The sequence below is a fragment of the Coenobita brevimanus genome, chromosome 69 (genome assembly GCF_032717465.1).
Source record: "Coenobita brevimanus isolate Jiangsu-jjx chromosome 69, ASM3271746v2, whole genome shotgun sequence".
NCBI classification, from domain to species: Eukaryota; Metazoa; Arthropoda; class Malacostraca; order Decapoda; family Coenobitidae; genus Coenobita; species Coenobita brevimanus.
In genome coordinates, this window is record NC_137022.1 from 26,764,413 (window position 1) to 26,788,292 (window position 23,880).

General features: G+C 41.2%; 1 protein-coding gene across 1 annotated transcript in view; it reads left to right on the forward strand.

Annotated features, from left to right (window-relative positions):
* Positions 1 to 23,880, forward strand: part of Rich (Guanine nucleotide exchange factor subunit Rich) — an 85,146-nt gene that overhangs the window by 56,105 nt on the left and 5,161 nt on the right. The window contains exons 22-26 of the mRNA XM_080277365.1: positions 9,727 to 9,975; positions 14,068 to 14,266; positions 22,167 to 22,231; positions 22,533 to 22,545; positions 23,067 to 23,225. Coding sequence (XP_080133491.1) covers positions 9,727 to 9,975; positions 14,068 to 14,266; positions 22,167 to 22,231; positions 22,533 to 22,545; positions 23,067 to 23,225 — 685 coding nt within the window. The remainder of the gene's footprint in view (positions 1 to 9,726; positions 9,976 to 14,067; positions 14,267 to 22,166; positions 22,232 to 22,532; positions 22,546 to 23,066; positions 23,226 to 23,880) is intronic.

Below are 23,880 nucleotides of genomic sequence, written 5' to 3' on the forward strand. Positions count from 1 at the left end.
TAACGCAGCCCTGAGGGGATATTCTCCCGTATTTGGTCTGATCAGCTGATCAGGTCAGGTAAACCAGCTGTGCTGTTGGGCCCTGCTGCGAATGTCACTGATTGCACAGTGCAGTTGACCCTCGTGTGGTGTGGTGTGGTGAGGATCTGTCCCTTCTCCCCTTTGGGGCTATGATGCGAATGAATGTGTTTGAGTGGATGAGTAAATTGGGAGTGTGTCGTCCTATCTCGGCTGCCTTCCTTTCCTTGGGGGAAGCAGCCTAGGTATATAGATAGATAGATAGATTATCGGACTAAGAACTCTAACATAAAATACAGTTAAGGCAGTTTGATACTCTGAAGTATTTTGAAATGCATCTCCCCTTGACCTTGAAGAAGATTGTAACATAGGAAACTGTTTTAGCAGTAATCAAATAACAAACTTAATTCACTGTTGTAATGAGGAAATTGGACATGGCTTCACGTCTGCCTGTTAAGGATAAATAGATTTTTGATGGAGGGTAAATCTGTGTATTTTATTGCATTTTGTTTGCATGGGTTATTGGGTTCTTTATGCCTGATATATATTACTGTACTGTTTAGTTTCTTTTTTGTTGCTTTTTTAGTTGATGAGTTAAGATGTAGGCATCAGTGTACCTTATTGTAGGAACTAATTCCTTTAGACCATAATTTATTTCACAGTGTACCGTAGTGACTAATTTCTGCATTGTGTTTGTGGCTCTTGACAAACAGATGTTGTTGCGAAGACATTCCACTGTTCTGGTCATCGCATCCCAGGTACTGACCCCAGTTGTCCCAGAGTGGCTTTGTGCTGACCCAAGTGCCTGCATGTTGGCTGGGCGATGACCTCAAGTGTTTTGTTACCTCTTAGTGCCTACTAGTGAACAGACACCAGCCCTGCCACTTGTGTGTTGTTCTTCCTTAGGTTATTAGGCAACTCTTTGTTCACCTCAAGACTTTGAATTAACATTAGTGCAATTTTGGTTACAACAGCCTGTCGTCAAGTCCTCTAGTCAGACAACTGTGAGGCCATCACATTTCTGTTCTTCATACCAACACAGAATACAGCTCACAGACTTCCAGTCTGTCCTGATTGTAATGCAGCCTCTTAGATCATAGCACACTCATCATGAGTGCCTCTCCCACAGCCCAGACAAATCTTCAGCATAACATAAACAAAAGATATGGAGTGCCCAGCTGAAGTGGCCAGTCTGCTGCAGTCGTTCATATTCAGATGAACCTTGTGGCACAACAACAACAGCTACGAGATGCTCACTAATGCAGATACTGTAATATATATTTTTTCTGTGTCTGCCGTCACCTCTCTTCTTTCCTTCCTTCCTCTTCTGATTTTTTTCCCTTCATTCTTTCTTCTTCCCTCTGTCTGTGGGTGGCTGTACACTGAGCGACAATCCAAATGTTTTCCTGTACATCAGGAAACCATTTACTATGATGGGTGGCAACCATAGAACCAGATTATGGCGCCGGGTGGTTTAGTGAGTAATTATGGCACTCCAATCGGATTGAGCCTTTGTAGGTTTATATCCAAGGGATGGTTGGGGTTTATTGCTTATGTACTGCCACTCAGGGATGAGTGAGGCTGGTCATTCTCATTTTAAATGTCAAGATCAACTTGCCTAGCCCTGGGCTCCTACGCTTCTCATGGGGCAACACTGGATTAGATGATGAATGAATGATTGAATAATCCATCCATCCATCATTCAATCCTATGTAGCCCCTTGAGGAGCATAGGAACCCAGGGTAGGCAAGTTGGTCCTGACATGGGAGTGATCAGCCTCACTCATCCTTGAATGGCATTACGTGAGCAGTAGACCCCAACCATCCCTTGGATATAAACCTACAGTGGCTAAGTCCGATTGGAGAGCCTTAATTGCCCACTAAACCACTAGGTGCCATAATTTGGTTATATGGCTACCACCCAGCATAGTAAATGGTTTCCTGGCGTACCCCCACCCACCTACTGCCTGAAATGTCAGTTAATTTCAATGGTAAACACATTGACCAGCAATGTCTTCAAGCTGTACTTTTTTTTTTTTCCCCCTCTTGTCATCACAGATCACTGTCATTCATATGAGAACCAGATTTTACCTGATTCAAATACTAGATACAGTTCTGCATAAAAACAAATTGAGTTTAGTGCTGAGTTGAACATTGAGGTGGTTCATAACCTGTGGATCAAGCCGTGGCTGAATATAGGTTGGTGCATAACTCACTTTGCCCAAAGGAAGGGGTAAAGGACTGCATTCTGGCTGGCATTGGAGGCTTTGTAGCACCTCTTCTGAGGTGTAATGTGCAAAATAAATGACTAAGGGAGAGGTGTTGCAAAACCTCTGGTGCCACTTGGAATACCATAAAAAATCAGTAGACTTTGGTGCTGTGTTATGTGGAAGCCTGTAAATTGATTCACTAGGTGCTCAGACTTGCAGCTGTACAGTATGTGTGGGATTTTATTGCATGATTTGAGTCTTAATAGTGGTAAGTATGGTGTTCATACTGAAAGAGATGATATTGCACTGATTTGCACTTTTGATTTATGTATTGAAATTTGATGGCGTATGACTGATAGTGGAGTAGTTGTGTTACTACCGGTATGATTGTAGGTTTTAGTACTGTATGGTGTTAGCAGGCACAGATCACTACAGTACATGAAGCTTTTAAGAAGTGTTTCACATGGTTCATTATAATCACAAGCATTTTGAATTTTTGCACCTTCTATCACCTTGTGTACTGATATTTTCCATTTATTGTTAAGTAAATTTTGTAAAGCCCTAATAGCTTGAATGTCTGGTACATTGATTGCGTTGTATTCCTGTCTCTGTACCCAAGTACACTCGGCTCCCAGCATCACTGAGTTTGATACCTTTGACAATCACGTTTACACATTTTGCACTTGAGAAACATGTTTTAAACAGTGCAGTATAATCCTTTGTTGCACAGTGATTTCACTTGTTAAAAGGGATGAAAACTGTGCGTGTCCACTTACCAAAATGAAAAAAAAATCAGGTATTCTCTTCACATCATCCACTTGTGACTAATTGCTCTGTGTATACAATATTGTCACGAAAAAAATATTATGTTTTCATCCTGTTTATGTAAGACAAGAGTATGAGAAATATGGCCACATCAGTGATAATTACTAAACAGAAATTATTCAAAATTAGTACCTACATACATTTGTAGACAGATGATAACTGGTGTTTTCCTTTCTTGTGAGGTTTATAATTAAGGAACCACTTCCTTCTATGTGGTTTCAGCCTTCTAAGTGTTATCTTCTGATATTTACCATTACTGTATTTTCTTATTGATGCTGATAAGGTTACAGGAAGTTAGTCTCTGGAATAGAATTATTGACTGCCCATCATAATTTTTTCGTATTATAGTATATTGCTTCTAAAAAGTCCAACATGCTTGCATGTGTCGATCTTGGTCACCAAATGGTAGCTTTCCATGCTGTTCAGTCTGTGGCAGCCTCCCTATTCAGTCCCTTTGCCCTGAGACCACATCCTGTGACTTTGTCCCAGGTCTTTTTTGGTCTGCTTCTCACAACCCAACCCCTGACGTTCACACTTCTCACCATCTGCACGGAATGGTCATCTCCCATCCACCCAGCATGCCCAAACCATCTCGGTCTACCCCCGCTCATCACATTCAAGTCCCATTCTTCTCGTTAACCCGTGGATTGCGCATTTACCTTTTTTTATCCTATCCCATTGTGTGGGGAAAAAAAAAATGTATATGTTTTTTTTATTATAAACTTGAAGATAAACATCCAGGGCATCATCTGGTGAAAAAAAAAAAAATCTCTCCATCTTTGCATAGTGCCATGCTTAACCGTTCGTGGGCAAATGGGGTCCCTGCGGACCCCAGCGTGTTTTTAAAATGTTGCCATTAAGCCATTTTTTACTTTCACAGCCTGGCCTCTCATGACTTTTATTGTAGATGGTTATTTTATATCCTCATAAAATTTGAACAAAAAATCTCACACGATTAAGGAGTGACATTGCAATAGATGTCAGTGGGTCTGCCAGGACTCCACCTGGCCTTTCTTGTGACTATATTTTTTAATATATTTTTTTCAGATATTTCAGATTACAAACATTAGGACAATGTCAATACCAGTAGCAAAGTTTTATGCCTCAATGGCGGTGGCAGAAGGTCACCAAGAAGAAGAAAATTATTCAGATGGTGATTTATCTGTATCCGATGCTGATGATTATGAAGTGATTGAATGATTGGACAGTGAAATTAGTGTGAGTAGTATTGAGTCTCCTGTGAGTGCTGATGATAATTCTGAAAATGCAAGTGGTGGTAGTAATAAAGAAGATGCTTATCAAGAGGATAAAACAAGAAATTGTTGTTCCAAATTTGAACATTCTAGGGATAGTTTTATATTATGATCATGCCAATTTACTTTACACATGAACTTGTTATTATTTTGGGAACCTATTCCAAGAATACTGACAGTCAGACATTCAAATAAGTGTAGAATCAGTACTTCCACACTCAAACTTTAATAAAATTGATAAAATGAAATTTTTTTTGTTAAAATAATAAAACAAAACAAAACAAAAAGGGACATTTGGTGGGTTGGTTCCACGTGCCGTGTCCTGGACAACATGCGTACAGTGTTTAGCAGATATAAGTTTATGAATATGGCAGAAATACACCATTAAGGTTTGGGGTCTGCTGGGACCCCATCGGCCTTCCATGTAACTTGGTAGCCCCTGGCCCACGAAGGGTTAACTTTGTGTGGGGGAGTAGTGAAAAAAAAAAAAATAATAAATAATAATTTTTGTTTATTGTAAACCTGAAGATGAACATACAGGGCATCATCTGGTAAAAAAAAAAAAAAGAAAAAAAAAAAAAAATCTCCGTCATTGCGTAGTGCCATGCCTAATTTTGCACAGGGGTGGAGTATAGTTAAGGGTGATGCACAGCCAGCACAGCCTGAGCTGTGGCTCGCAGTCCACGGGTTAACTCTGCAGTCGCAGTCCTAGCACCCCCCCCCCCCAGGCCTCACATTCAGGAATGCATTACTCAAACATGTAATCATTGTCATTTCTTTATGCTTGAGCCTGTGAATATCCTCTTCCAATACTGCCCAAGCATCACTATGGTGCAGTATTACACTCCAAACATATGCTGCATATAAAGATCCCTTAGCAGAGAGGGAGAGCCCTGTCAGTTTTAAGAGAGGCAACAGCTCCCTGAACTTCCTCCAACCTCTCCTTACCCTAACCTCGGAGTTGGCTGCAGCCCCAACTTCAGGACATAACATGTCCCCCAAATAGCAAAGCTCCTCCACACAGACAAGAGACTCTCCAGCAAGATCAGTCCTTTCATCTTTGACAGTCTGTACATGCTCTCTCTGACACCCCGCACGTACGAAATCAGCATTATTTTGCAGCCGACCTCCAATACTAATACATCTCTTATGCACTCACTTATCACAAACTCTGCACAAGGTGAAGTTACTTCCCACACCCTTGTATCAAACTTCACGTTATCACATTCCCTCTGCTGTAACAGTACCATCACCAGCTTTAAAGATATTTAAGTTACTTAAATGAAATACTGTACTGTTCAGTAAATCCCAGAAAAAACGGTCATTGAGTAAGTCTATTGTTCATAGTCATAACCCTTATCATTGTTCATTTTATTACTTTTTGTTATTACGTCCTCTTATTTACGAAGGCCAGATTATAAGAAATAATGTTATGAAAGAAAATTATTGTTCATGATTGAATCTTGACATAGCCAAAGAAACTACATGCATCGAGGGTGAATTGATACGTTATGCTTAATAAACCATTTTAATGTTTAATTCATTGCTATTTACAGTTATTAGCCTAATGGTTACTTTGTATTGAATATTATTGGATGGGTTCTTAAAATATGTATCAGAAAGATGGAAAGGAGCCTAGGGAGAAAACTCCAGGACCCAGCTCACTGAACCCCATTTTTATTGGGCATTGTTCTTCTTGGCTTGGGAGGCTTTGTGGCACCTCTTATCAGTATTTTACATTTTCACATGTACAGCTCATCAGTTATTTCTTGCATATTATTTAATTAATCATCATCATCACCATTATCCAATCCTACGTTGCCCCATGAGGAGCGTAGGAGTCCGGGGCTAGGCAAATTGGTCCTGACATTTAAGATGAGAGTGACCAGCCTCACTCATCTGTGAGTGGCATTACGTGAGCAGTAAATCCCAACCACCCCTTGGATATAAACCTGCACCGGCCCAATCTGATTAGAGCGCCTTACTTACCCACTAAACCACCAGGCGCCATAATTTGGTTATGTGGTTACCACCCAACGTAGTAAATGGTTACCTGGTGTACAGGAAACCATTTGGCTTGTCACTCAGTGTAGAGTCTCCCATAGGCAGAAGGATGAGGAAAGAATGAAGGCAAGAAAGACAGAAGAGGGAGTGTAACAACACTTGTAGGCAGAAGGACAAGGAAAGAATGAAGTACAGAAAGACAGATGAGGAAGGAAGGAAAGAAGGAAGGAGGACAGGAGAGGGCATACACCTGAGAGCAGCACTACATCGAGTTAGTGGATGATGAACACCCTTACCTACCACATTATTTATGTAATCCATGTCAATACTGAAAAGACATGAAGTACATACAAGAGACTAATTAGATGTACTATGCAAAAGGGTGCTCACCATCTACTCAATGTAGTGCTGTTTTAGGTGTCTGCTCTTTCTTCCTTCCTTCTGCTTCTGTCTTTCTTTCCTTCACTCTTTCCACTTCCTTCTGCCTATGGGTGACTTTACACTACCTCTTCTATCATTCATTCCTCTTCCTTCTGCTTATGGGTGACTCTACACTGAGTGACAAGCCAAATGGTTTCCTATATACCTGGAAACCATTTACTATGCTAGGTGGTAACCATATAACCAAATTATGGTACCTGGTGGTTTAGTTGGTAATTAAGGCGCTCCAATCAGATTGAGTCTGTGTAGGTTTATGTCTAAGGGGTGGTTAGGGATTATTGCTCATGTTATGCTATTCAGGGATGAGTGAGGGTGGTCACTCATCTAAAATGTCAAGACCAACTTGCCTGGCCCTGGGCCTCTACACTCCTCATGGGGCGACATAAGATTGAATGATGGATGGATAGATGGACTATGCAAAAAATAAATTGCTAAGGAAGAGGTGCTGAAAGACCTACTATGCTTACAAGAAAGGTGATGTGGTTTTATGTCATATGCTTCCTGTTTTTGAGGGTCTAAGGTTTGAATGCAAGAGTTTTAGGTGGAGGTCTGAGTCTGGTGAATGTTGATGGTGGAGAGTGGAATCTGAAGCAACTGCTGTTTGCAGATGATACTGCACTGGTGGCTGATTCAGAGGAGAGATTGAGACAGTTGGTAGAGGAGTTTGGAAGGGTGTGTGAAAGGAGGAAATTGAAAGTAAATGAGAATAAGAGTAAAGTGATGAAGTGTACGAGGTTGATAGATGGTAGGGGGATGAATATAGTTTTGAATGGCGAGTTGTTTGAGGAGGTAGAGTGTTTTAAATATCTAGGGTCACATGTTGCTGTGGATGGAAGAATAGATGCAGAAGTGAAGTTTAGAATAAATGAAGTAGGAAAGGTGCTGGGAAGAATGAAAAAAGTGTTTAGATGTCGTTCACTTAGAATGGATGTAAAGAGAAGGCTGTATGAGGGTGTTGTGGTACCGACTGCATTATATGGGGCTGAAACATGGAATATGGGTGCAGAGAGGAAAAGTTTGAATGTAATGGAGATGAGGTGTCTGAGGAGTATGTGTGGAGTGACGTGTATGGATCGAGTGCGGAATGATGAAGTGCAAAGGAGAACTGGAGTTGTTCGGGAGATGGCTGGTAGAGTTGAGCAGAGGGTGTTGTGATGGTTTGGGGATATGGAGAGAATGGATAATGAGCGATTGGTGAAAAAGATAACTAGATCTGATGTGAGAGGTGTCAGGCTGAGAGGAAGACCACGAATAGGATGGATGGACAGTGTTAAGAGAGCGTTGGATGCGAGAGGGATGTCTGTTGATCAAGGAAGAGTGGCTGTGCGTGACAGAAATAAATGGAGAGAAATTGTGAATGAATAAGTGATGACGCAGCCCTGAGGGGATATTCTCCCGCATTTGGTCTGATCAGCTATTTCAGGTCAGGTGTGGGTAAGGGGATGAGTCTGTTATGATGTGGCAGGGGTAAACCAGCTCTGCTGTCGGGCCCTGCTGCGGATGTCACTGATTGCATTGGGCATTTGACCCTTGTGCGGTGTGGTGCGGTGAGGATCTGTCTGTTCTCCCCTTTGGGGCTAAGATGCAAATGAATGTGTTTGAATGGATGAGTAAATGGGGAGTGTGTCGTCCTGTCTCAGCTACCTCCCTTTCCTTGGGGGAAGCAGCCTAGGTATATAGATAGATAGATAGAAGGTTTGCCCCTATATAGAAGACTATTGTTGGAGTGTGCACCATACCAGTTTGTGACCAAATGCCCTTTGTCATTCACCACGTGACCCTTTAGTATTTTAATAGCATGTACTTGAACCCATTTGGCCACTGCAACTACTCCTTTGCTCATGAGAATCTATCTTTTATCCTGGTACAGTATTTGTGATTTCAGACTTGACAATATCTCTTGCTCACTATACCCTTGCCTGTGTTGGGGGCCGAATGTATTAAAGTTTGCTTTGTACAGTATTGGTATACCCTAGTACTGTGGTGTGTGGCTGTACAATATGGATAGTCTTTTAGTATGAACATGCTGGCTTGTTGTGTTCTGTGTGTGTGAATGTGTAGTGACAAATGCCTCATCGCTGATTGCGTTGTATGAGTTTTTATAGTTTATGTATATAAATGGGATATTTGTTGGGAATATATGGCAGATTCATGACATACTATCAGTTACAGTATTCAGTTATCAGACCTTCTGTTTCAATGGATCTCCTTTATTAGTTATCTATTATATAGTAAGAATGTGTATCAAGGATAGCATCTGTTATAATTGCTATGTACAATGCAGGTTGCCAAGATATTATGTCACTTTGATTTGGGGCCCCTTTTCTATTTTGTTGAAGTGATAATTTTGGTCAGGCTTCTCTGTTTCAGGCCCAGTTTTACTACATAAAGAAAAAAAAAATTTAGGCTTGATGATTATGTATATACAGTAATGTATAATATTATATTTTTTGTGTATTGCTGTCATGCACATTTTAATGCAAGACAGTTAAGTAGATATCACAATATACTCGATAGAACAAAAAGCAAAAGTTGATGCTTGATAGAAAACCTTTGGATCTAATTTCATTTTATATTGTATACAGCTGTGTTAACATTTCTCTTGCAGAAAAATTAGTGTGAACCTAATCATATTGCCTTAGATAATTGTTCCAGATTGTTGCCTGCTGTATAAAGGACTTTATATAAGACAGATGGTCATAATATATTGTTTCCTTTAATTGGTACTAACCGTACTGTCCAGTGATGTAGTTTATTCCTACTATCTCCAGTTGATTTTATTCTCCTCAGGAAATATTTTCAGAATTAGGGGATAGATATAGCCTTCATTAACTCCTTCATTATGAGGGCTCCCTCATAGCTTAAGATAAGTATCTGGACGTGGTAGGAATAAACCACAAAAATACATCACCAGACTGGAAGGGCTAGTAACATAATTCATTCTTGCATTATGTTAAACTGTCTTTGGTGACCTAGGTTCTACGAGGCCGATCGTTCTCATCGGCCTCTGCCCCCAAAGTGGCACCACCCATGGGTAGTGAGAGTGGTGGCAGCTTGACCGGCCACCAAAATGTTCTCCGCACCACCTCAGACTCTGCTAAAGTGGTACCTGAGATGCCAAGGACCGGCCAGACGGCACGAAAACGGTCAAGCAGTTCCTTGAGCAGGGAGGTGTCCACAGCTGAAGAGTTTTTCCTTGATGTCATCCTCCAGAGGCATGCCAAGGTGAGGCAGTGAGGAGCTATTAGCATAACCTTTCACAACGAATCCTGTGTTTGTGTAATGGGATGAAGTAGGAGCCAGAAAGAAAGAAAGAACAAGAAAGTGCAAAATGTGAACTATCAAACAGCTTTATCACCAAGTGCAGTGGACCACCTAGTCAAATTAGATAAATAACAGACAGGATCTCTTTATGGCTGCTACATTATCATCATTGTGATTAGTAACTTCACTGTAGTTGTTGTAATGGGCAGGGATGTAATGTATTGAATATTATCAGTAAGTATGGAATTGAGAAAAATCAATAAATTTAGTTTGAATTTATATGTGAAGTGAAATAAAGGAGGATTATGCATATCTCCATTGCTGCATGTTATAGTACACCGTGTCCTTGGATGAGATGTTAATCATTTCAGCCACAAAAAGTCTTTTATATTTTATATATGCAGTCAGGGAGAAAGACTGAAAGTTGAGAAGTTGAGGATCAAAGAAATGGCAGATAAATACAGGACCAAAGTAGAGGACAAGTTAGAATTACTGAATTAGAATGAAATGGATCTGGTCAGACTGTGGCATGCATATAGGGATTGCTTAGTTAGGAATGCTAAAGCGGTGTGTGGTGTGGCAAGAGTAACAACAAAGAAAAAAGGTATGGCATGGTGGGATGAGGAGGTAAAGAGAGCAGCGGAGGAAAAGAGGAAGAAGTGGCTAAAGTGGTTACAGGATAGGGGTTCAGTTGAAACAAGAACTGAATATGTTGAGAGCAAGAAGCATGTAAAGAGACTAGTGAAGAGGAAAAAGAAGGAGGTAAATGAGGATCTAGGAAGAAAAATGAATGTGAACTACTCTGAAAATAGAAATTTATTTTGGAAAGAGGTGCGGAAATGTGGAAGTGAAAGCGGAAAGAAATGGGATGATGTGAAGGATGCAGGTGGTAGATTATTAACCCATGGAGATGAAGTAAGGACCAGATGGAAAGAATCTTTTGAAAGCCTGATGACTGGGGATAGAGAGAACAGAGCAGCTGTAAACATGATTGGTTTTGGGGGTGTGCAGAGAAGGAATGCAGTGCCAGGAGACGTGACACTCTCACAGATGAAGAGTGCTGTGAAGCGGCTGAAAAATGGGAAGGCAGCTTGGGTTGATGAGATGTATGCAGAGATGCTTAAATGTAGTGGAGAGAATGGAATGAAGTGCTTGTTGGAGATATGTAAGAAGGCATGGATGAGTGAAACTGTGCCTGCAGAGTGGAGAATGGCTGTGATTGTACCCTTGTACAAAAATAAAGGTGAACGAAGTGAGTGCAAGAATTATCGTGGCATAAGCTTACTGAGTGTGGTAGGGAAGGTATATGGAAGAATTATTATAGAAAAATTAAGAGAGATATCAGAAGTCCTAGTGAGTGATGAACAGGGTGGCTTTAGGAGTGGCAGAGGATGTGTGGACCAAATATTTGCAGTGAGACAGATAGTAGAGAAGGCTTATGAGAAGGACCATAAGGTGTTTATGGCATTCATGGATCTGGAAAAAGCATATGACAAAGTGGACAGAGAAGGATTTTGGAAAGAGTTGCGCATGTACGGTGTAGATGGTAAGCTGCTAGGTGCCGTCAAGAGTTTTTATGATGGTAGTGAAGCATGTGTCAGTGTTAATGGGCATCTAAGTGAATGGTTCACGATCAGTGTGGGCTTGCGACAAGGTTGTGTGATGTCCCCGTGGTTGTTCAATGTATATATGGATGGGGTGATAAGAGAAGTGAAAACACGAGTATTGGAGAGAGGGATGGCATTGGTAATGAATGGTGATGGATGGAATATCTCAAATTTGTTGTATGCTGATGGTGCAGTACTGCTTGCAAGTACCGGACAAGAACTTGGTTGGCTATTGCAGAGTTTTGCTGATGTCTGTAAGCGTCGTTCCTTGAGAGTAAATGTAGAAAAGAGTAAAGTGATGGTTATTGAGAGAGAAGGTGACTCCCAGTGCAATGTAACAGTGAATGGAGAGAGACTGTAAGTGGTGAGAGGGTTCAAATACCTGGGCACGGTGGTAGAAAAGAGAGGAAAATGTGCAAAAGAAGTTGAAAGTAGAGTGACACAAGGAAGAAAAGTAGCTGGTGCAATGATACAGAGGCTTCAGTGTTGCAGCTGCACGAGGCTTACATGAAGGAGTGTTAGTGCCAACTTTAACATATGGATGTGAGACTATGGTGTGGCATGAAAATGAAAAGTCAAGAGTAAGAGCAGTGGAGATGGGACTGCTGAGGAATGTATGTGGAGTATAGAGGGTGGATAGGATACGAAATAATGTGATTCGTGAAAGATGTGGAGTGAGGAAGTCGATGGACACCAGAATTGAAGAGAGTGTACTGAGATGGTATGGTCATGTGGAGAGAATGGATAGCAATAGAAGGGTGAAGAAGGTATATCTGAACGAATTCGAAGGAGGGAGGAGGCGCGGTAGGCCAAGGAGAAGGTGGAGAGATATGGTTGATGAATGTGTGAGCAAGAGAGGTTTGGAAGTCGGTGAGGCTAGGGAACTGACAGGAGATCGAGCTGGCTGGATGAATTTTGTGAGGAGAAGTGCATGATCAGGGATTTTTGGCACCCCTTTTTAACGTAGCAGGATCTGGATTGACTCTGTCGGATACGATTATGTGAAGTTACAGAACGTGGTGAATGTTTTTGGCGTATCTGATAGAGCCAGGATTCCGGGGGCTTGAATGATGAGAGAATGGAAGCCCATTGGATTGGGCAATTTTGGGCTGTCTGGACATTGCTACTCCTCACCCTGCCCTTGGGTGGGAAAGGAGGTCCGGATGATGATGATGATGATGATATATGCCCTCTCCAAACACTTTTGTTCTCTTTAGGAGTGGTGTTTCAATTTGTAGGTCTTAAAAATTGATTCGTTTTGTTTCAGTCATAAAGGTTCTGTATGCTCTCCCCAACACACAACACACATGTATTCAGCATTATTTTGTAGCCTGCTTCTACCACCTCTACATCTCATATTCACCCATTTATCACAGACACTGCACAAGATGTTGTTACTTCCCACACCCGTGCATTAAACTACAAATGACCACACTCCCTCTGCATTGACAGTACTACCACCAGCCCAAAATATCATCACTTTTGTTTTATCCAAGTTTACTTTCAGATTGTTGTACCCCATTCCATCTCTTCACTTCCTAAATCTTTCCTCATCCACCCTCTCATTCTCCACTGTCAGTAGCAAGATATCAGCATACAACACCTCCCTTACATAAATAAACATGATGCAGTGTTTCCTTTTAAGGAATTCCCATATTGGGGTTGATCATGGTACAGTCATGATGTTTTCTGTGGAATAGAAGCTGAGCCAAGTGCCAAAACCAGCTGCTTACTTCCCAGCAGTTTCTGTAAACTGTTAGGAAAAAAAGAAATCTGAGATTCATAATAAGATTTGTAACAGTGTTAGAATCTCATCCTGAACTCACACCCTGTATACAATCACTCAGAATAAAGATCACCAAGTGACTGTACTTTTGGTTGAATGTTTCCTGCCAAAGAGTGATGATTGTGTGGATAATTACCAAACTTGTTGCCACATTTCATTTTCCTGGTAGTACCTCTCAGGGTCAGTGGTACTATCCATAGACTGTACTATACTACCTAGAAGGAGGTGGGAGAGGAAGAGTTAGGTATAGCCTTAATTAGCACTTGCTGATCTTCAGACCTCATTTGAGGTACATTGAAGGCTTGCACTCACCAAGCTGCAAGCCTCATATGGGGTACAAATGACATGGGGTATAATACAGTGACTAAGGGGAGATAAATTACTGGTACCTTACAAAGAATCAGCCCAGCTTGGGTTAACCCATTCAGTTTGAGAAATCTCTCCCTGAAATTGAATAACGGCTTCTGAGAATAACAAAAAGAACTGTGAACACATGCCATTGGATATGAGTGAATTAGGGTTGAGTTGTATGCAAGTGACATCATTTCATTGACTTGAAATGGTAAAGAAATGCTTTTTTCAGGATTGAGTAAGGAAAATTTTAGAGACCTTTATTTTTAAACATGTAGTAATGGTTAATTGTTTGCCTCTTTGGAATAGAAGCTGCTAGTCGGGTGCCGGTTACGTGACCTGGGCACAATGGCGGCACACTTGGACTTCCCACTGGTGTCGTGGCTGCGACGGGAGCGGTGCCGGGCTGCGCGGGTTGATGACTTTGTAGCTTCTCTCAAGCAGATACACCGTGACTTCTCATGGCCATATCCCTCCGTCCCAACATCACATATTCGAAGATACTCAGGTATGCTATATTAATCATTCTTGTTATAATCTCTGTGAAATCAAAGTGATGCCAGTGGAGTGTGGCTCATTAAAACACAGTACTGTACAAGTAAGTTTTTACCAAGAGAATCCTACTGTGGAGCCCTTTGTTGGAGTATATACAGTATTCCCTCATTTATCCGGACATAATAGAGCCAAAGGCATGTCCTGGTAGTGGCAACATCCAAATAATAAACACTATTTCCCTATCATACCCAGACCCTACAAATACCCAACCTCCAACCTATACGTAACCTATTTGTACAGTACCTGTGCTTGATATGGCGGTGTTTTCTGGTCATTCAGGCATATTTAGACATCAAAACACACAAAGGAATATCCAGAGTAATGCTAAACACCAAGAAAACCATGCAGAAAAAACACTGAAAACCCAAAACACCCCACCTATACACTACTGTATGTACAGTACCTTTCCTTATTTTAGCAGTGTTTTCTGGTCATTCTACCATATTTTGAGATCAAAAGATACATAGGGTTATCCAAAATAATTTTCAACACAAAGAAAATCATGAAAAAAAAATGAAGACCAAAAAACACCCTACCTATACACCTATACAGTACCCCTCCTAATTTTGGCACTGTTTTCAGGTCAGTCTTCCATATTTAGACATCAAAACACACATAGGATATCGAAAGTAATACTAAACACCTAGAAAACCATGAAAAAATATACATTGCAAGCCAAAAAAATACTCAACCTATAAACTACTGTATATACAGTACCCCTCCTAATTTTGGCACTGTTTTCCGGTCATTCTGCCATATTGAGACATCAGAACACACGTAGGATTGTCCATATTAATGCTAAACATCAAGAAAACAATGCATAACCAACAAAATTCCACAAAAAACCTGAAGACGGTTTGAAAATCAGTTATTTGTGACGAGTGATTGCTCCCTGGGTCTCCCCCAAAAATCCACAGCCAAATATGCCACAGGAAATTAGTTTTAATGGTATACATGGTATACCATCATCGTTGCTTGTGTTTATACTATAAGAAAAGCTAATAAAACCCTATAAAACTGATAAATAAAAGTACAGAAACGTAGTGAGAATAAGATGTTCAGGAGTAAAACTTACCTTCATATACATTCCCACCATCCTAGTGCAAAATTTTGCTGGCACCTTCCAAGAGTTAAGCATATGTCTAGTTGCAGAATTTCATGAGCTTTCCCATGGATTTTTTGGAATTTTGATATGACCTATAGTAATCAAGTAAATCACAAAAAACTTTGAAAACTCACGAGTCAGTGTTATCACCATGGAGGAGGGTTGGGAGGGAAGGGGGAGGCGGGAGAGTATGGAGGAGGGACAGGGGAGCCGGGAGGGTATGGAGGAGGGACCGGGGGGGGGGGGTGGAGAAGCGAGGCTGTGGACAAGATTCTCCCATTTCTGTCAACAGGCGGATGGGCTCTTTTGCCTTACATTTACTCGTGGCTTGTGGTCTGTTAGACACCGAGTGGCCATGCGGAAACACAACTCACAGTGGCTGGGGAACTTTTGACGTTCAGTAGAGAGGTGGACGGCTGCTGTCACCTAAACAAGCACTTGTGGCTTGTGGTATGTGTTCGATGGTGATGGTGGTTCGGAAAGACTTAGCCCGGTGGCTGTGCAGCATTGGACATTTGGTGGGGATGCATACGGATGTTTTGACACCGCTTGTGGGTTACAGTCGTATTACTCAGTTGCTGGAGGTTTGTTGGGAGTGATCGGACGACTGCGTGGCTTTGACCATTCAGTACAGGGGCGGATAGACATTTTAGCTTAGGTAGTGGGTTACGGACTACTTTCCACTCACGGCTCAAGCCCAACAGCCACGATACTGAATGTTTGAATATGTCGGCTGGCCGGCTGTGGTTCTCGGGGACTTTTACATTCGGATGATAGCAAGTAAATTTGGATGATGGTTTGATAGAGCCAAGGTCCAGCATCCAGATAACGAACACGTCTGGATACTGAGCGTCCGGATAAATGAGGGACTATTGTATATATATACAGTATATATATATGTAGGTATGTATACAGTATACACACACACACACACACACACACAAACATACTATCCTCTCCAGAACTTGCTTCTGTTCTAGGTAAATTCTTCAGACTATGCATGCATACTTCTTCATTCCCAGATTCTTGGAAAGAAGCCAATATCCACCTAGTTCTGAAAAAAGGAAGTTCCTCTGACCCCTCTGAATACAGACCAATAACTATCACATCTTACCTTGGTAAAGTATTTGAAATTGTAATGAATAAGCACATAGTTAAACATCTTGAATCCAACAACATAATTAGTGATTGACAGTATGGATTATGCCACGAAAGAGCCACCATTGATATACTCAGTCTCCTGACTCACACCAACCCTCAATCAATTGACCAACATTGAGAAACTCTTGCAGTAGCCCTTGATATTTCTAAAGCTTTTGACAGAGTGTGGCACCATTCCCTGCTATCCAAACTCCCTTGCTATGGACTAACATCTTTGGTCCTCTGATTTCCTCATATCTCAGCGACAGAAAGATAAGAGTATCTATCTATCTATCGCCAGACACCCCAATCCTGCTTGGGGTGGCCACAAACAAATCGCCTCCATGTCACCCTGTCCCCCGCCATTTCCCTGCCCCACTCCCAACTCACACCCCCCTCTCTCATATACCTCTCCACCCCATCCCTCCATCTCATCCTCGGCCTCCCCCTCCCTCTTCCCCCCTCCACCTCACTCACATACACTCTCTTCGTCAGTCTTTCACCCTCCATCCTCTCCACATGGCCAAACCACCTCAGAGTATTCCTTCTAATGCTTCCTATCACATCCACATCCACACACAACGCCCCTCTATATCCTCATTTGTCAGCCTGTCTCTCCATGTGACTCCACAGGCTCCTCTTAAATAACTCATTTCCACTACTCTCACTCTTGACTTGTGTCCTTCCAGCAGTGTCCAAACTTCACTTCCATACATTAGAGTTGGTATCACAATACTGTCATGTAGTAACTTTTTCACTTCCATGCTCACTTCCTTGCTTCTTATCACTGCTTTCAAGGAACCAGCAACCTTTCTTCCCTGCTGTACTCTTTCAAGCACTTCACCCTCCAAACCTCCATCCTTACTCATCACACTACCCAAGTACTTAAACGTCCTCACATTTTCCAGTTCCTCACCATCCAACCTCGCTGTACGTTCACTGACTTCGCTTCTCTCAAAGACCATCACTTTACTCTTCCCCACATTCACCTTTAGATTTCGTTTCTTACACACACTCCCAAACTCATCCACCAAGCCTTGCAGCTTTCCTTCGTCTTCACTCAACAACACAGTATCATCCGCAAACAACAGTACAGGGAGTTTCCAAACACTACCCTTTCTCACCAGGGCCACTCCAACATCCAATACCCTACCTTGTACCTCTATTATTACCCTATCCATGTACAGATTGAACAACCATGGAGACTTGACACATCCCTGTTTCAACCCAACCTTCAAAGAGAAAAATTCACTCAGTTCACCATCCACACACACTGCAGCCGTAGCACCATCATACATACTCTTCACAGCATTCAACAACTTCCCATCTACTCCATATATTCTTAATACTTTCCACAATTCTTGTCTATCCACCCTGTCATATGCTTTCTCCAAATCCACGAAAGCCGCATACAACTTCTTTCCCGTCTCTAGAAACTTTTCCACTAAAGATCTAAGAATGAATATCTGATCTACACAACCTCTTCCCTTCCTAAAGCCTCCCTGTTCTTCTCCAACTAATTCCTTTGTTCTTTCTCTAACTCTGTCAATAAGTATCCTACCATACACTTTTCCTATTATACTAAGAAGACAGATGCCCCTATGATTACCACACACTTCTTTTTCCCCATTTTCTTTGTACAAGGGAATAATTATACCTGACTTCCAATCCTCCGGGACTCTACCTTCCTCCCAGGCCAATCTGCACATTTTCCACATCCATTCTACTACAATCTCTCCCCCATACTTCAGCATTTCACCACACACTCCATCAATTACTGGGGCTTTCCCCAATTTAGCTTTCTTCATTGCTTCCACAACTTCTTTCCTACTGATTTCTTCCTGTCTTCTCACCTCCCTCCTTCTCCCAGCCATTCCCAAGCCACTTATACTCGCATTACTTCCATCCTCTATGTTCAACAATTCCTTAAAGTGTTCTCTCCATCTGCTAACTTTTTCTCCCTTCTCTACTAGTAATCTACCATTTTTATCTTTCACTTCCCTGCTAACTTCACTTCCACCCTGTCTTACTCTTTTCACCTCTTTCCAGAACATTTTCTTACAGTCCCTCCACTTTACACTCAAGTTCCTTCCAAATTCCTCATTTGCTCTCTTCTTACTCTCTCTTACTAATCTTTTCACCTCTCTCTTTCTTTCTACATATAACTTTCTCTTCCGCCTCTCAACTTCTTTCACGCCCCTATTTCTCATCCATTCATTGTATGCTTTCTTGTTTTGTGCCACAGCCTGTCTCACCTCTTCATTCCACCATGCTGTTCCTTGCACACCCCTCCGTCTCCTCTTCATCTCACACACCACATCACATGCTGCACATATTTCTTCTGTAGATGTCCTGCACACACCTTCCACGTCCCCCATCTGCTCCAATTCTTATTTGCTCAATCGTTCCTCCACTTCTCTCTTATACTCTGCCTTTTTCTCATCCTCTTGTTGCATATTCCATTTTCCACTCAGTTAACGCCGGTGTGCCACAAGGATTGGTTCTGGCTCGAACTCTGTTCCTAGTTTATATTATTGATCTCTTATCTGTCACCCACAATCCCATCCATTCATATGCAGATGACTTAACACTTCACAATTCATTCACACTTAAACACCCATTCACAAAGTTTAATATCTGTAACTCACAACTCAGTACAGTCATCTTCATAAATCAAGACTTATCTAGGACAAACCCTGTTCCTAGTTTATATTAATGATCTCTTATCTGTCATCCACAATCCCATCCATTCATATGCAGATGACTTAACACTTCACAGTTCATTCACACTTAAACACCCATTCACAGAGTTTAATATCTGTAACTCACAACTCAGTACAGCCATCTCCATTAATCAAGACTTATCTAGTATCATTGAATGTGGACAAAATAACCTTGTCTCATTTAATGTTAGTGAAACCAAATATATACAGTTGACTAATAGACAGATATTGCCGTATTACGTTCAATGCTACTGACATTCTTATCTCCAAAAGTATTGAAATTCTTGGTGTTTCACTTACTAATACCCTGGACCTCTCATGTCAGATCCCTTGCTAAAACCACCTCAAAGAAATTTAGATTATTGTACAGAGTTCATAGCTTCTTCACGGACGAGGAGTTAGCTGTAGTTTATGAGAGTCATGTGCACTTCCAGCTGGAATATTGCTCACCCTTGTGGAATGGATGTGGAGAGGTTGCACTAAAACATCATCATCATCATCATCTAATCCTGTGTTTCCCCATGAGGAGCGTAGGAGCCCAGGGCTAGGCAAGCTGGCCCTGATATTTAAGGTGAGAGTGACCAGCCTCACTCATTCCTGGGTGGCATTACATGAGCAATAAACCCCAACCACCCCATAGATAGAAACCTGCACAGGCTCAATCCAACTGAAGTGCCATAATTGCCCACTAAACCACCAGGCGCCATAATTTGGTTTTATGGTTACCATCCAACATAGTAAATGGTTTCTTGGTGTACAGGAAACCATTTGGCCTGTCATTCAGTGTAGAATCACCCATAGGCAGAAGGTGAGGAAAGAATGAAGGAAAGAATGATGGAAGAGAGAGTAAAGTCACCATAGGCAGAAGGAAGAGGAAAGAATGAAGGAAAGAAAGACTGAAGAGGAGGGAAGGAAGGAAGAGAGGAAAGTGTAGGCACCCAAAGCAACACTACCACAGAGGTAGTAGATACATTCAATAAATTTTGTTTTTAGCCAAATATTTACTCATGAGACCAAAGAAACCCCTTGGAATCCCAGATTTCCAAGGGAATGTACCATGGGCATCAGTTGACATGCTCTACTATGAAATCGAATTAAAAAGATTTCCTGTTGTAATACTATGTTTTCTTGCATGAATGTTAACAGTTAAATATTGGATTCGGATATTATGATGATAATTTTACATGATTTTTTTTTTTTTTTTTTTTTTTTTTTTTTTTAGGGGGTGAAATCAGCAAGGGTAATCGCCCCGTTTCTGGGTTATTTCATTCGATCAGTAGCCAAGTGTTTACCAATGCACTTTGTTGAGACTGCAAGTCGTGAGCAGAGAGTTGAACATTGCACATATGATAAATGCTACGGCGCCTCACCATATGCACATCCAGAGAAAAAACATGAAAGAGAGAAGACGTGAAAAAGTAAATATTTTAGCTCAATTATTCTTCTGCTTTTGCTGAACTATCTCACCAGAAATGTTGAAAGTTTACACCAAGATAAAATTATAATGATAAGCTCATGTACAAACACTCGCATGCTTGTCAAGCGCTCACAAAGCGCACGTTACTGGTTATTACCCAAACTGTGATATCATTATAAACAAATGAAACGAGGTTTACATTGTGATGTTTATGTGGGTTATATGGTAACACAGTTGAATGTCAACAGTATTAGATGAGATGATGCTGAAGTACCTGATTGCCCTCTACAACATGCATACATTCCTGTTTCAGGGAAAAAGCATTAGTGCTTTCCTAGCCCATCATATGAGGCGCTCTGAGCCAGAGGGGCGACCATGCATTTTGCTTATTTGCTTTGACATCTAATTACTAAACTGTAATATACTTTAAACATGTCATGTTTACCACCATTTTAATCGTCTTGGCTAGCACTTTCAAGCTAAACAGTAAATTGCATATAAGTATAATTTTACCACTATAATTAGCCATGTCAGAGTTTAACAACTAATTACCGAAAATAAGCAAAATGCATGGTCGCCCCTCTGGCTCGGAGCACCTCATATTATACAGTACTCATATATGCACTCAGGGTTAGTGTTGACAATACGTCAGTTATTTTATGTTCTAATTGATGAGATGACTCAGTTAACTGTCTCAGTTTCATTCACTCATACTTTACAGTGTATACTCCTTTTGGTGCTTTATCTCAAGTACTCGCTACGTATTTATGAAATGAAAAGACATCTTTTGTACAGCAGCCACTAGTTGTGACCTGTGTATGGCTAATGTTGATATAGATATATATATATATATATATATATATATATATATATATATATACAGTACTGTTTATATATATAAATTCGTGGTAGGTGGGGGCGCTCACCATCCACTCACTCGATGTAATGCTGTTGTCAGGTGTCTGCCCTTTCCTCTCCTCCATCCTTCTTTCCTTCCATCCTCTTCTGTCTTCCTTTCCTTCATTCTTTCCTTGTCCTTCTGCCTACGGGTAACTTTACACTCCCTCTTCTATCTTTCTTTCCTTCATTCTTTCCTCTCCCTTCTGCCTGTGGGTGACTCTACATTGAGTGACAAGCCAAATGATTTCCTGTACACCAGGAAACTATGTACTATGCTGGGTGGTAACCATATAACCAAATTTTGGCACCTGGTGGTTTAATGGGTAATTATTGTGCTCCCGTCGGATTGAGCCGGCGAAGGTTTACATCCAAGGGGTGGTTGGGGTTCATTGCTCATGTAATGCCACTCAGGGATGAGTGAGGCTGGTCACTCTCATCTTAAATGTTGGGACCAATTGCCTAGCCCCGGGCTCCTACGCTCTTCATGGGGCAATGTAGGATTGGATGATGATGATGATGATGATATATATATATATATATATATTCATTTAAATATAATTTCTTGCAGTGTCGTCAGTACGGTCAGTCCTGGTGGAGGAAAGGATGCACGGACTCTCTATAAGTGTGCCCAAGGTTAGCATTCCTTACTAGCTCTGCCATATTATTACACATCACCAGGCTGATCCCCTCTAATTCTCTAGTGACTGCTAAGATTACCCTCAAATGAACAGTCTTGTGTTAATCCTTACTTACAAGTGTTAGTTGTACCAACTTGAAGGAGAGGGTTATACAAGATATATTTTAAAATCTTTGACTGCTGATTGAAAGAGAAAGAAGAGGAGGAATCGTGGTTGAGAGTATGAGAGAATATATGTGAGAATAAAGTAGCCTGGAGGCAGTTCAATTAAGGCCTCCCCTTTTCAGGGTTTCTCAGGAAGTAGCAAGGTGTCAGAGATGATCATTATGATGACTGTTAGGATAGCTTTCAGTAGAAAAGAATCTGGAACTAGCCAGAATAAAATAACTTCAGTGCATGAAACCAACTGCAACAGAAAGTTTAAATTCAGATGATACAAGAAATGTAATTAGTGTGATCTTTTTTGTCAGGCTGTTGCATGGCTAATCTTAGCATGAATAGGTAGTAGTTCCTAGTCTGTTCTTCCAACTGTCTTTAGGCAGTATACAGGGTGATCCATATATATATTACCCCTCTTCTAATGTGCCTGGCATATTTTTGTGTGTTGTGGGGATGACCCAGTCATTGTTTTCAGTATTGATTCTGCATCATGTACCAATTTCCTAATTCATGTGCCACACTGTTGCCCACATCAGCAAACTGAGCCATAGCCACAACACCTAAGATACTGCCAGGTGAGTTTCTGGTAGAGCGCTGTTTATGAAAACCTGTATGTATACAGTATATCAAGATCATATGACTGTTTTTGCCATGTGCAGGTGACTCCATTAGGGGGTGGTGGTGAGATAGGTGACAGTGGGTACCTGAGCCATGCCACCACTGGAGACACCACAGTCACTCCTCAACATGCTCCTCACTCCCCAACCACCCCATCACCCTCGGATCTCACTCCTCGACAAGCTCTTCTCCTTCCACATGCTCCACGGGCCGGTTAGTCTCAGTGTATTGGTATTCAGACAGCTGCAGAGATCATTGTGCTGTATTAGTTTTTGCATAGGCTGAAGGACCTAGGCAGAGGGCAGAATGACATGAAAACAGTTTGTTTGTGTTTTATGACAGCCCCTTTTGGTATTATGGCATCTGGCTATAGGTAGACTGTGGCATATAATATAGGGAATAATTGTGAACTGTATTTCAGTGAGATATTGTAGTAGGAAATTTACTTATCCATACCCATATTTAGCTAACATAACCTAGTAAAACATAGCTTTACCTGACCTAAGTTTCTGAAACCTAAGCTGACCTTACCAAACTCAATACAGCCAAAGCTAATCTAACCTAATCTAGCTTAGCACCTGGAATCTAGGTACTGTCTTTTAAGAATTACTTTTGCTGCTGCTGGATGATTTTATTCAATGTAGGAAAGGCCTTTTGTAATAAAGGGTTTTATTGAGTCTGTAGCTAACCGCTTCAGTACAAAAAGCCCATCCTGAGCTAAATAAAATTGTTGGATGATGGTAAGAATAAAATTGAAAAGACATCCCAGGGCTGAAAGAGATAACTCTATCTAATCAAAACCAACATGCCTCTGCCTAACCTAATCTACTTATCTATTATACTATATCACTAGCAGTGTGTGTGTGTG